The following is a 14,901-nucleotide window of genomic DNA, read 5'->3' on the forward strand; positions in this document are numbered from 1 at the left end:
TGAACCTGGGCAGTAGGGAAAGGCCAGGGAGTGTGGTCTATTGTGAAATTCTTGAAGCTAGCTTTGGTGCCTAGCTATCCTAATGATTAGGCCCTTGGAGATTCCTTGACTGCTGATGCCACTGATGCAAACAGCACAGGTGTAAGCTGTAAACAGATAAATACACAGACCAGCAACTCAGCTTTATTAAGTTCCCTCTACCTTGCCTTTACCCCCCTAACTGTTAAGTTTTTATACCTCAAATCTAGCTTAGCCATAAGCATTAGGTCTACAGACCAATTTGATTATCATTATGTTTGCTTTCTGGTCTTCTCTTCTCACCAAGCATTTAATGATGGCACTGAGATGTGACAAATACATAAAGCTTTTTTTTTAAAAAAAGGCCCCTCCCCCAAGGGTTAAAAACTCAGCCCCAGAGCTGGACTGGGCTCTGATGATGATGATCCCAAGTGATGATCCCTCTGGGGGCAAAACAGCACAGCCATTTCCCCTGCTTGGAGAGCCATACATTTGGGGGAGGAAGGAGGAGACCATGGTACCCAGAGTGAAAGGAGGAAGGGGTATTAACTACTTGAAGATAAGCCAGTCAGAGGTAAATGGAAGATGTGCTCTCCGAGTAGGTGTTCTATAGAATAAGAAATTTTCCCAGGTCTAGCAAGGATGTTTTCAGGTTATTTATTTAAATGTACCAAATTATACTATTAATATTTATTATGGGGGCTATATACTTTGTAGCTAGTATAGGTTGAACTTTTTGCACACACCAGGGACTTGAATCTCTCCACCCCTTTCTTTTTCAAGGGCTGTATCCCCCTCCCCCCCCCCTGCCAATTCCCTGCTTCCCTCCCCAGCCAGAAGGTCTGTGTGCTCCTATTCCCCCTCTACCTGGTTAGTGAACACTTTTGTTGGATGGAAATAAGGGAAAACCACATGAAAAATAAGGGGCTGCTTTATTTTAAAGAAACACTATTTTCCTTTGCAAATCATGTATTTTTTTTCTCTGAAGTGTACATTTCTACGGCCTCCAAGGATACAATGCAATTCTCATTATCTTCACTGTAATGTTTAAAATAGTACTTTTGAAATATATTAATTCTAATCAGTACATCTTAAAACAAGGGATGGATTGTCACCTTAAGGGAAAAAATCAATTAAATAAAAGATTGGCCCCTTTAAAATAAGGAATAGGAGTCACACTATGCCCATTTCCAGGTCCTTCAATCTCCCCCTATGGGAGGAACTCTGTGTTTGCCCCCTATTCTACCCTGCCCCCCCCCCCCCCGCCCATCAGCCTGGTTGGGTAAGTTTGTGAAGTCCTTAGTCAGCTCAACAACGTTTCTCTGTCTGTAACACATTAAACTCTAGAATGCTTTATTCAATCCACTCCAAAACTTCAGGGAACATTCCTGACATCAATAGCCAGACCCATATCCGTTTTGGAGAAAACCAAATGGGAAAAATCAGGAGCCGGGGGACATATGGTGTTCTCATCTGGTTAGCACAGCCACAGCTTCAAGCACCACCAGAGGTGCTGGGGCTGTGGCAGCACCCCTTGGCTTGAAGTGGTTTCCATCATATACAGGGTTTACAGTTTTGTTCAGCAGCATTCAGTACCCCCACTATAAATATTATTCCAATGCCACGGAGCACCACCGCAATTGTGTATTGATCAAACAATTGGTAATACCCTACCTCATCTCTGCTCATCTTCCCAATAGAATTTAGCATGTTGACAAAACCCTGAATGTCATCTTTCTGTCTGGGAGGTAAATTCCATCTGAGGGGAGATTAAAAAGACTGACTTTTCAGCTTGGAAAAGAGATGCCTAAGAGGCGAAATGATAAAATTGGGACTGGTGTGGAGAAAATGAATTGGGAAGTGTTATTTACTCCTTCACAAACACAAGAACCAGGGGATATTAATAGGCAGCAGTTTAAAACAAACAAAAGGAAGTACTTCTTCACGCAATGCACAGTCAACCTGTGGAACTCATTGCTAAGGGATGTTGTGAAGGCCGAAACTGTAATGAGTTTAAAAAAAAAAAAAACTACATAAGTTCCTGGAGGATAGGTTCATCAAATGGCTATTAGCCAAGATGGTCAGGGATGCAACCCCATTTTCTGGGTGGCCCTAGCTTCTGACTGGAAGAAGCTGGGAGTGACTGACGGGATGGATCACTTGATGATTGCCTGTTCTGTTCATTCCCTCTGAAACACTTGGCTTTGGCCCGTTGGATGACAGGATACTGGACTAGATGGACCATTATGGATGCACTATGACTGTTCTTATGTTGTCAAGTTGCTTGGTGGGGGAAATAGGAGGCATGCACAAAGCCCCTACCATGGGGGCGGGAGGGGAATAGGGGCATGCATAGAGTCTTTTCTGTGTGTGTGTGAGACAGATAGAGGGATGCAGGGAATCACGGGTGCGTTGCAATAAGCTTAAAGTCTACAAGCTGTGAAGTATTTTCTAACCCTTCCAGTTATATTAAATCTTCTGGAGTCTGAATATTAGGTTTGATCTAACAAGCCCTAGGTGGTACAGAAAGATCATTGGGTTCAAAGGGAGCCTGTGTATGGAGAGGGCTCGCACAATCGGGCTCCAGTTTCCTCCTCCCAGACTCATGGTTTAATTGCTTATAACTGGTGCTAATTCATTAATTGGGTTTTAAATAATTAACTCATGGCATTGAGTGGGGGCTGGGCTTCGAACCGGCAACCTTCAGGCCCCTGGTGGGTGTTAGACCTGAAACAGCCCCTAAGAGGAGACAGGGGGCGGGATTTTACGGTAGCTCCGCCACTGTTGGCCGATCTTGAAAATGATTGGTTCCTTCCCCGCCCCGCCCCGTACTAGATTATGCTCCTGGTATATTTCACGGGAGGCGGGATTTAAGGGCAGCGCCGTCACTATTGGCGGAGCGAGGGACGATTAGCATACACGTCACCCATTGGGGCGTTACGGAGGCGGGGTTTCATGGCAGAGCCGCCGCCGTTGGCTGCGAGCGGAGACGTTTGGCGTGCGCGGCGGCCAATGGGGGCGGGGAGCCGGGATTCCGCGCGCAGTTCGGAGCGGTTGCTGCGGGTAGAGGCCGCCTCAGGGGGTCTAGCCGGGGCGAAGGGGCGCGGAGGGCCCCGCAGCCATGGCGGGGACCGGCGGCGGCTTCTACACCCGGAGCGGGGGCGCCGACTCGCCGCCGCTCTTAAGCCTGAGGCGGAGATCGAGGCACCAGGAGCCGGAGGAGGCGGTGAGGGGCCGGGATGACCGGGAAAGAGGCGGAGGCACTGGGGGGCGGGGCTTGAGGGGGCGGGGCTCCAGCGAGACACTGGGGGTGACGCGGAGGGGTGGGCAGATGCAAAGGAGGAGGGGCTGGAGGAATTGAGGGGGCGGGGTTTGGGTGAGGGGGCGGGGCTACTCGGAGGCGTGGGCAACTGCAGAGGGGGCGGGGCTTGGGGAGAAACGCAGGGGAGAAGGGGCGGGGTTTGGGGAGATGGGAGGGGGGCATGAGAAACTTTTGGGGGTGCCTGGGGAGGTTGGACTAAGGAAGTGTGGGGGGGTCTTAGAGGTGAAAAGGGGCAGTGATTTGAGACCCTTCTGTGGGTGTCAATCTCAGCCCCCCTTAGATGTAGACCCTGCCCCCCAGTATCCCCTAGATGGGCTGTAGGAGCTGGGTGGGTCTAACTTCTCTGGGGAATGGGTGTGTGGCTGTGTGTGTGTTTTGAGGGTGGGGGTTGTGTCTCAATGGGAGCAGGGCTCTCGGTTTCACACATATGGTACAAGTTACGAATAACCTCCCTGGCGGCTTCAGCAGCTTGAGGGGCTATACAGTCTGTCATGCAATTGGGGCGGTTTGTTCGCTTCTTGCACTCTTGGGATTCCTCTTCGCTGTATTCAACTCCTTACCTCCTCCCTCAGCGAGATAGCTAACTTGCTGTAAAATCCTCCTGGAGACAGCATGGGTAGTTTTTTATCTTGACGAGATCAGCCCTATAAACCTTGTGTTCGCTGCCAAAACAGGTCTGTCTTTTGCCTGGGAGTAACTAATGTGTTATCCTCAGGTAAAAGCACAGTGAAGATCAAATATTTCAGTTTTACAGCAAGGTAGACTTGCTGAGGTCAGTCTGACCTCACGGTACAAATAAAACACCTTATCTTCACTATGGTTTTGCCTTGGGATAGCTCACGTGTTAGCTACCTCGAGGTTAAAAAAATCCATACCTTTAATAGTGAAGATAAAGCTATTCCTTCAGCTCTGGTTGACCTCGACTGAAGTGAAAACCACAGAGTCTTGTCTCCACTAGAATTTTTCAGGTTTCAGAGTAGCAGCCGTGTTAGTCTGTATTCGCAAAAATAAAAGGAGTACTTGTGGCACCTTAGAGACTAACAAATTTATTTGAGCATAAGCTACGTAAAAGAATAAATGGACACAAATCAGACGTCAAGAATTATAACATTCAAAAACCAGTTGGAGAACACTTCAATCTCTCCGGTCACTCGATTTCAGACCTGAGGTGGCTATCCTTCAACAAAAAAACTTCAAAAACAGACTCCAACAGAGACTGCTGAATTGGAATTAATTTGCAAACTGGATACAATTAACTTAGGCTTGAATAGAGACTGGGAATGGATGAGTCATTACACAAAGTAAAACTATTTCCCCATGTTATTTCTCCCCCCCACCCCACCCCCCACTGTTCCTCAGATGTTCTTGTTAGCTGCTGGAAATAGCCTACCTTGCTTGTCACCATGAAAGGTTTTCCTCCTTTTCCCCCCCCTGCTGCTGGTGATGGCTTATCTTAAGTGATCACTCGCCTTACAGTGTGTATGATAAAACGCATTGTTTCATGTTCTCTGTGTGTGTATATCAACCTGCCCTCTGTATTTTCCACCAAATGCATCCGATGAAGTGAGCTGTAGCTCACGAAAGCTTATGCTCTAATAAATTTGTTAGAATTTTTCAGTGAGTTAGTTGTCTTGATGTAAACATATCTTTTTACAGTGAAGTCATAGTTTCTGATTGGTCTGTTTTTCTTGTTTATATCTCATTTAGCGTCTCATGTCCCAGTGCAGTGCTGCAGCATATGGGTTAGAAATGCAACAGGAACTGTTAATTTTTTTCAAAATATTGTAGTAGATTTTTTTTAAATCATGAAAACTGATTTCTACACAGCCAATTTTTTTTTAAACAAACGTGTTCTGTTCTTGTTCAGCCTCCTTTCAAACGTAACAGATTGGAATCTTTGAATAAAACATTTAAGCTACTGAGACCTGCAGTCACAATTCTGTTTCCCCTTCAAACAGTTTGTATCACTGACATCTAAGCCTTTGCGGGGAGTTGTATTCCTATGGTCTCCTTGCTGTGCCAGGGATTTCCTGTGTGACCTTGGGCAAGTTACTTAGGCCATTTCTATGCTACAGGTACACAGCTATGGTGCTGCTGCTGTAGCACTGTGATGTAAACACTTTCTGCATCGATAGAAGGGGCTTTTATGTCAATTTAGTTAATCCACTTCTCCGAGAGATAGTGACTAGGTTGATGGAAGAGTTCTTCCGTTGAGCTAGCTGTATCTATGCTAGTGGTTAGGTCGACCTAACTTTTACAATCAGGGCAGGAGATGTTCTCAGTGCTCTTAGTGATGTAGCTAGGTCAATCTAATTTTTAAGTGTAGACCAGACCTTAGACTCTGTCTCTCAGATCCTCAGAGGTTCTCAATAGGAGTTAGGCACTTAAATACTTTTGAGGATCTTGGCCTCTGTGCCTCAGTTCCCCAGCTATAAAATGGGGATATAATGCTGCCTTACCTACCTCACAAGGATGTTGAGGATAAAAGCTTTAAAGATAGGGAGGTGTTCAGATACTATGGTAATGGGGGGCTTGATAAGTACCTACACTTAATTTATATTGTCATAGCTAGATCGATCAGGAGTGTGGAAGAAAAAAAAACCCCACTCCTGTGACCAACACAACTATGTTGACAAATCCCCCAGTGTAGACACAGCCACGCTGATTGAAGAGTACAGTGTCCATTGGGAAAGTGGTGCTCTTGCACAGGCAAAAGAAGTCCTTCTGTCAGTGTAGGCTGCATCTATGCTAGGGGACTATGCCAGCAGAGTCTAGTATAAACATAGCCTAAGATACTTAATTGATCTCTGGTTTTGGAAGAATAGGGAAAAAAACATTTCCAGCCACTGTTTTAAAGTCTGAACATAGTCTCTAATGTTTTGGGCTATTAAGCAATGTTTCCATTTTTAAAGAAAGTTCAGTGTTAAGCTTGTTTATTGTGCATGATTTTTTGCTTGAATTTTTATTGGTTCCCTCTTACCTGATGTGGGAAACCTTGCCTTCCAGGTTGCTGGAACAAGTGCTTCAAGAATCTAATAATTGGGAGTTATAAATAAGCTCTTACATAGTTCTGACTGTACTAGACTTCAATATTTTTCCCCCTTTTTTGGGCAGGTTATGCTTGAGAAAGTACTGGGAATAACTACCCAAACCAGTAGTGGTTTAGCTTGTGATCCAAACACCGGGCAGATAGCATATCCTACAGGGTAAGTGTACTTATAACTAAATGTGAAAAAGTGTAAGTTTATGTTGTGTGTCTATCTGCATGATTATAGAAACCACTGCAACTTACAGAGAAATAAATGGACACGGATCCTGGTTGTTTTGCCAACTGTGTGTATGCAGTAATGTTATTTCACTGTTACTTTGGGACTCCATCTTACATCCCTTTGTCACTCAGGTAGGCTTTACATAAACAGACACTAATGGGACAGCTTGCACAAGTAAAGGTTCGCAAAAAGAAAAGGAGTACTTGTGGCACCTTAGAGACTAACAAATTTATTAGAGCATAAGCTTTCGTGAGCTACAGCTCACTTCATCGGATACATTTGGTGGAAAAAGGTTGGATCCCATCCCATGACATAATCAGCTACCACTGTAAGCATATTCAGAGTAGCTAGAGGCATGCTTGAGCACCAAAATTCCAACTGACTTCAGTAGGAGATGAAGACATTCAGCATCTCATAGGGCTGTGAGCCTTAGTAGTTTTTTCCTTTGTGGGGCTTCTCTAAACCTTATCTCACAGTGTTCATCAGGCAGCCAAGGGCTGGAAATGGAAAGCTCTTGGACAACTACAGCATCTTCTAGATCTGGCTAAAGAGGTGTATTCGAGTGCTTTAAGTTCACCTTCTCATTCATAGGCATCCACAAGTCTGATATCACTGCTGGATTAGACCTGTCAGTTTCATGATAATGGTGTAGCTTAAGCTATACTCTGTTTCTTTCCTCTATATTGACCCCACCACTTCCAGGCATAGATGCTGGAATTTAGGGTGCTGGGGTGCTGCCGCACGCTCTGGCTCAAAGTGGGTTCTATCATATACAGGGTTTACAGTTTGGTTCAATGGCTCTCGGCACCTCCACTATAAAAAAATTGTTCCAGAACCCCTACTTCCAGGGTCAGACTCGGTCTCTGATGCTGAGAGTCTAGAATGTGACCAAGCAAGAGTCCTGACCTCTGATCCCAGTATGACAGTGCCTGGTATGATAGTTACCAGCTGGCCTGGCTTGCCGTTTATAAAACGAGTGGGGTATGGAGGGTGTGGGGTATGGGGTGTTGAAATTACAAGCTTTCATGCTTAGAATATGGGGTGGTTTCTTGATCCTGCTTGCAGACTGGGGGGTGGATCTGTAGCAAAGCATGCAATCTGAGTCATTCTGAAAAGTGCTAGCTTAAAGCAAGGTGGGGTGAGAGATGTCTTGCTGCGTCAGGGAGCAGCCTGTTTTCTCTTTCTCTGTTTTTGAGTTGAGGGTTCTTGTGTCATCGTTCTGATTTCTAAGAAACAAAGTCATATTACTTTGCAACCTTCCAGCAAGAGTGTGTGTTTTTATCTAACTTCTGTGTGTGTTCTGTGAACATATAACATTAAGCAAATCAAGGGACCTGATTAATCAGTAGCTAACCCACTGAAAGTTATAACAGCACAGGTCAAAATTAGCTTGCTCAGTTACATAATAGATACATTAATACATTACAGCCATTTTAAAAAAGGTTTCCAGGATTAATTATTCAAAAGAACAAAATAAATTTGTATATTTTAACACACACTTTTAAATATTTTGTTTCCTTTATGGTGGTCCACTGAATTAGAGGGAAAGTCAATCATGTAAAGAATCATTTTTAAGAAACTTTCTTACCTATTTTACAAATTTATTATTTATTTGTACTGTTGTAGCACGTAGTTACCCCAGTCATGGCCCAGGACGGCTTTGTGCTAGGTGCAGGACAAAAACAGCACAAAAAGACTGTTGATTTGAATTATTACAACTGAAAGAATTCTTAAAATCAAAAACTTTTCTTAATGTTGTTAATTGTTTTGCATTTCTCTTGGCTTACGCTGGTATTATTTAACACCACCCTCCCCCCCCAACAAACAAACAAAATATTAGCCTTGTAAAAGCTTATTTTAACAAACCCTACATTTTAAATTAAAAGGTATGTTTAACTTAAAATATTAGTCAAAAGTGATACTAACACCATCGGTATCCATTGTCAGAGGCTGAAACCAGATTCAGTTGTGCTTTAAGGGTAAGTGCTTATTGCTGAACAATGGGAACAGGGGTTTCAGGTAACACTTTTTTAGTTATTGTAGTAATCTCCAGATTAGCGTTAGAACAAAAGCCTTCTAACAATATAATATAACATAAACGTATAACAGTGTGGCCTAGTAGATAGAACACTGGACTGGACTCTGGAAACCTTGGTCCTATTCCTGGCTCTGTGACTGGCCTGCTGGGTGACCTTGGGCAAGTCGTGTCACAACTTTGTGCCTCAGTTTCCCATTTGCAAAATGGGATACTGACCCTCTTTGGCAACTTGGGGCTTGACTGATCATGAGTTAAGGTTGTTATTACTTTATTTTTAAAAACAGGATGTGCTTTTCTCTGCAACACTTTCCCTTTTCTGGGAAGTCTTCCAAATGCTGAAGATTGCCATCCTCCTCTTAACACCCCACCGCTCCACAAACCAGGTGAAACGCTTACTAATGTAAATGTCTTGTTCTTTCTTTTCAGGTGTGTGGTTGTAATTTTAAATCCCAAAAAGAATAAACAAAGACACATCTTTAATACTTCCAGGTATTGTCAATGCTTAATTTACTCACCACCTTGATAGTGCTTAGGTATCTTTATTCCAAACTTGCTTTTTGGGATTTGGGTTGCTGAGAAAGGAATGTGACTCTGAGCCGCACAAAGTGTAACTGCTGATACTGTGCATGGCTGCTATATGCCTACTTATGGAGCCACCACTGTGCCAGGGGCTTTACAAACACATTACAAAAAGACCATGTCTGCCCCAGAGAGCTGACAGTCTAAGGAGATAAGCTATTGTAGACTGTGTGTTTGAATAACATTATGCTGGGTAACATCAGAATGTTTTTTCCTTACCTTAGCGTTTATTGCGGTGAGTGCTGTCTGAACTTTCTCTGAGGGAAAACAAAAGCTATATCTTTCTTTCAGGAAAACGCTGAGTGCTCTGTCTTTCTCACCTGATGGAAAATTTATTGTTACTGGTGAGGTGAGTTCTGCTGAAGCGTATTATAGTGCGTAAACTTGGAATGTAATTTCTGATTTCTCTACCAGTGCAAATGCTTGTATGCCTGGAAAACCTGCCGTAGTAAGACTAGAAGGAATGCCCAATTAGTGCCCTCTGTTTTGATGCTAGATTTCTGGCCTCCATACATTGGTTGAATTCTGGCCAGTTGATCAGGTAGTACTAATTTGGAATTTTAAACTGTAAAGATGAGCACTTTAAACTACAGACTCAAGTGGCTGAACTGTGAGTTGTCTGCACTAGGATACCAGACTAGATGGACCATTGTTCTGATCTGGGATGGCAATTCCTATTTTTTGTGTATGATTCAAATGGCAGCACATATTCAAATTACTCTTGCAGAATGGACACAGACCAGCTGTACGAGTGTGGGATGTTGAGGAGAAGACGCAAGTATCTGAACTGCATGGCCATAAACATGGAGTGGCTTGTGTGGCTTTCTCTCCCAACATGAAGTATATTGTGTCAGTGGGCTATCAGCATGACATGATTGTCAATGTGTGGGACTGGAAGGTAAGGAACCACAGATGTCAGGGACAAATAGCCTCTGTCATTTCTCACTGAAAAGCAAAGAATTTACTAAAAAGAAAAGGAGTACTTGTGGCACCTTAGAGACTAACAAATTTATTAGAGCATAAGCTTTCGTGAGCTACAGCTCACTTCATCGGATGCATTTGTGTAGCTCATGAAAGCTTATGCTCTAATAAATTTGTTAGTCTCTAAGATGCCACAAGTACTCCTTTTCTTTTTGCGAATACAGGCTAACACGGCTGCTACTCTGAAAAGAATTTACTGATGCTTTTACAATAAAATATAATATATCTGTTAGCTATATAATAACAAATGCAATCAAAATAACCCCTCCCTCATTCAAACCAAGAAACCGATCTCACTTGGGGAAAACAGCTGAACTTTGCTATGTGCCTACAAGATTATCAAACTCTAGCATTCCTGGACCAAGGGCAAGTTTCAGAGCTGAGGACTTTGCCAAGACTATCTGCCTCCGTTTTCCTGATGAATAAGGCACACGTTTTTTAACAGGGAGGGTAATTAACCATTGGGACAACTCACCAAAGATTGTAGTGGATTCTCCATCACTGGAAATCTTTAAATCAAGAATGGATCTTTTACCAAAAAAAAAAAAAAAAATGCTCTAGTTCAAACAGGAATTAACTCGAAAATTCCATGGCCTGTGTAATACGGAAGATCAGACTATATAATCACAATAGTCCCAATATCTGATCTCTCCTCTTCACTTGCTTGTCTATCCTGCCTCCTGCTCCCAGATTAACACTATTTGATCTCACTGTCGTCTTTCCTTCCTGCCTCCCCACTGTATTATCTGTCACACTCGTAATATGAAAGTACCTAGGGCCTGTCATCTTGAGCAGGTGTAGATCACACATCATTCGTGCTGAGCTTGGAAGGTAATACATTGTAATGCCTGCAGGATCACATGCATATCCTAAAGGCTTTATTAACCTTTTGTAGTATGTTTGCTCCCAAAAAGAGAAGTCCAGTGAAGGCACTCCTGCTTGATTGAACCAGCTCAGCCATATACACATGAAGCTTCTAGGTCAAGCTGCCTTTGAGTTATTGGGAGATGGGGTGGAGAGTGGAGGAAGCAATAGAATTTTTTCAAAAAGTCAGAACACCTTTTCCTCCTCCATACCCTACAGGGGCGCTGGAATGGGGGGGGGTCCAATGGCCCCATCACTTTTTACTTGCCCTAAGGGTGAGCGATGGGAGGGAGGAGGCAGTGGAGAGGAGCAAGAGAGGGGCAGAGCCTTGGGGGAAGAGGTGGAGTGTGGGGGTTTCGGGTGGGGGGGAGGAGTGGTGGTGGGGCCTCGGGGAAGGAGTGGGGTGGGGCCACGGTTCTGGCACTGGTGGCTCCCCCATTTCGAGTGAGCTTCCAGCGTTCCTGCTTCTCACACTCAGGAGAATCGTCATTTCACAAAAACACCTTGTCCAAATTGTCAGAAAAACCATCTTTCCTGGCAGATTAACTGTATGCTAAATTGTACTTCCTGTCAATGTTCATATGAATTGCCAAGTTATGAAGATGAGGATGAAGTGGGGTTGTGTCAAAATTGGCCGTGTAGTGGAATCGGAAATTCAGTCATAACTTCCATGTCTCTTGTGCTGTGTATCTGTCATGTACAAATTATTGGGTGCTCATTTTTTGTCTCTTTACAGAAAGATACCCTAGTAGCATCAAACAAAGTGTCTTGTAAAGTTATTGCGATATCCTTCTCTGAGGACAGCTACTTTGTTACTGTTGGCCACCGCCATGTTAAATTCTGGTTCTTGGACACATCAAGAGAAGTTAAGGTAAACCTTTCTCGTATGCTGTACCAGTTGGATGTGGGAGTAAACGAGTTTAAAAAAAGGTGCTCAGGATATTCAGACAGCTGACTAGATGTTTATTCCATGTCTGTCACTGCAACAGACAGGGATATTATTTTAGGTGGATGGTGCCAAAGAGCAGTAAGGCTTTTCATGCCCTACACTCAAGCTCTCTATCATACCACCATAACTTCCTGCCCTGCTTCAGGAATGACCTATGACCAGGCAGCTCTAGCTGGATTTTGAATCTAGCTTTCTGGAAGTAGTCTTCAAAAATCACATTCACAACAGAGCACAAGGGTGAAGGGACAAGGAATTGCTAAATTAACGTTTAAAACGCATTTGCAGGATGTTTCAGTTCTTTGACAGAGCTATTGCATACTTGCCGGATTCCAGAAAACATGAATCAATATGTGTGACAATCCTGTTTCCCATTTTTAAAAAGGAGGAACTTATTTATCTCCTAGTGATATTCAGAGGCTTTCTTTAGATCCTCAGTGAGAGGTGTCAGAAGGATATATGTATTAGTATTTATAACGCAAACTAATGTGTTAATTGCAGATTAAAGAGACTGTGCCATTGGTCGGTCGCTCTGGACTTCTGGGAGAACTTCACAATAACATCTTTTGTGGTGTAGCATGCGGGCAAGGGAAAATGTCGGGCAACACTTTCTGTGTTTCTTATTCTGGACTTCTCTGTCAATTTAACGAGAAGCGAATGCTGGAAAAATGGATTGATCTGAAGGTAAAATGCCTTGTAGTCTAATTACTGTAAAATAATTCCATTTTGTTTCAGATACCTAAGCTTTCATTATATGTTACTGTAATTGTTTTATAGAAATATGTTCTCGGTTATAAAAAATGTAACTTTATGCATGTGGACTTCTTCCTTCAGGTATCACTAGCAAATTGCATCTGTGTTAGTGAGGAGTTTATTTTTTGTGGCTGTGCAAATGGAACTGTGAGGATCTTTCATTCACACAACATGCATTATCTCACTGATCTACCGAAACCTCACTACTTGGGCATTGATGTAGCCAAAGAGCTTGAACCAAGGTACAAAGTTTTGACATGAAATATAGTGCTTCACTATGTGTATTGTGTTTGACTTGGCTTGAAGGAAAAAGTGCCTTCTGTTTGTAGATCTTAAATACTCCATACAGTTTCTAAATAGCAAAGGCCATATTTTCAGAAGTGGCCAGTGACCCTGAGCATTTCTGAAAATTTGATCCTGAAAGTTTGTGTGTTTGTCTTACATTTAAGAAAAGAAGAAAATGGATCTCTAAGATTAAATAGACTAGAAATCAGTCCTCTTTCAGAGGTCTCTATCCCAGTGTTATTAACATTAAAATGAGTTTCTGAAAGAGCTTGAAGAAATTAAAACCTGATGCTTTTCATATAACAATATAAGGTTTTAAGACAAATCAGACTTGACAGCTTCTTTGCCTGTTTTAATAAAATACTTAGCTCTTGTATCAGGCTTTTCATCTGTAGATCTCAAAGCACTTTATGGCTGAAGTAGGTATCATTAATTTGATTTTTATTTCAGTGTAACTAACTGGCATGAATGTTTTCCAAATAGCTAGGTGGCTTTTCAGAGCTGTGCGTTATCAAAACAGCCTGTTGGGCTGTACCCAGGACTGAGAGAGTTTTTCACAGATACGACATTCTGGATGGAAGAGGGTAAAAACCCAAGAATAATATTATGCACTGTAGGACTTGAATTGCACCTAACATGGACATTTGTGAGACTTGGTACATGCTCAGAAAATCTAGCTGTGGTTTTAAGATGTATGGTAGGCTGGAAGATTAGTGATTTTCAGATGTTTAAAACAGAAATTGTTGTATACACCATACTTTAGCTTGCATTTTTTGTTTTTTAAATTCAGTAAAAAGAATAATTCCTCTTTCTCCGTCTCTTAAGGCGACCAGATTCTGTCTACCCAGACACCATTGCCTTAGCCTTTGACCCATGCAATTGTTGGCTCTCTTGTGTGTATAAAGACCACAGTATATACATCTGGGATGTTAAAGACACAAACAAAGTTGGCAAAGTGTGGTCAGACCTCTTCCACAGTTCCTTTGTATGGAATGTTGAGGTAAGATGTAGTTCATGTGCTAGAAATAGTTTTATAAACCTCTAAGATATGCTCCGTTCTGTCCTCAATGGGGCAAGTATGGTGGCTGCGCAGCACAAAGATTCTGACTTGGAGCTTGAAGTCTGGGAGCTAGTGGTGCTTAGTCCTGATGGTGAGATGTTTCCCTTAGGCCTGTTATCTTTGGCCATCAGAAGGAGCAATGCTAATGACTTCCAAAGGGATCATGGGGAGAGAGAATCTCTATTAAACAGAGCTTCTGAAGGTGGTGGTGGAGATTAAAAATTACTTATAAGCTTCTTTACTATCCACTTAGAAAAGATAATTTTACTATCCTTTTCTTATTTCCATATCAGACTAGTAACTGGTTAATAATAAAAGTTTTCCTCTAGTCAGACCATACTATCAACCTTCTTTATCGTACAGTAGCTTGAGGCAGAACAAAGGATGGGGGAAAAGCAGAGTTAATCTTTAGGGTGGATTCAGATGTTTAACAGAAAATAGAACTAGGTAGCCTCCAGTTGCTCCACTTTAATAGCGTCGACCAGGGTCAGGGGCACTGTCTATCTCTCTTGTGCAGCTGATGTGGTCAAACAGGAGCCACAAGTGACTTGTTTTCATTGACCGTCTCTGTTCAGTTTGTTGCATTGTAGCTGTCACAAAAATACACCTGTACTTTGTGTTTTATATACAAGCTTTGTGCTGACAGTGTCCAGCCCGGTGATGTCTCGTGATAGGACATGGCAGATTCCTAAATGCAAAGCAAACTCTGGCACTTATTTTCAGGCAAAGTATTTTGGAGGGGGTAGAAAACCTACCCATTGACTTTTATCCACCCTTAAATGGCTC

General features: G+C 42.8%; 1 protein-coding gene across 2 annotated transcripts in view; it reads left to right on the forward strand.

Annotated features, from left to right (window-relative positions):
- Positions 1-259: 259 nt before the first annotated feature.
- WDR62 (WD repeat domain 62) overlaps positions 260-14,901 on the forward strand; it is a 41,898-nt gene continuing 27,256 nt past the window's right edge. Inside the window, exons 1-9 of one of the 2 annotated variants that reach the window (XM_038382338.2) lie at positions 260-592; positions 6,455-6,546; positions 9,074-9,136; positions 9,518-9,575; positions 9,954-10,124; positions 11,808-11,942; positions 12,519-12,701; positions 12,852-13,012; positions 13,881-14,055. In XM_038382338.2, the coding sequence (XP_038238266.1) occupies positions 434-592; positions 6,455-6,546; positions 9,074-9,136; positions 9,518-9,575; positions 9,954-10,124; positions 11,808-11,942; positions 12,519-12,701; positions 12,852-13,012; positions 13,881-14,055 (1,197 nt within the window). In that variant the 5' untranslated portion in view covers positions 260-433. Of the gene's footprint in view, positions 593-2,898; positions 3,245-6,454; positions 6,547-9,073; positions 9,137-9,517; positions 9,576-9,953; positions 10,125-11,807; positions 11,943-12,518; positions 12,702-12,851; positions 13,013-13,880; positions 14,056-14,901 lie in introns of those variants that run through there. The other variant, XM_038382336.2, reaches the window with a different exon arrangement.

This window comes from Dermochelys coriacea, chromosome 23 (assembly GCF_009764565.3).
Source record: "Dermochelys coriacea isolate rDerCor1 chromosome 23, rDerCor1.pri.v4, whole genome shotgun sequence".
NCBI lineage: Eukaryota > Metazoa > Chordata > Testudines > Dermochelyidae > Dermochelys > Dermochelys coriacea.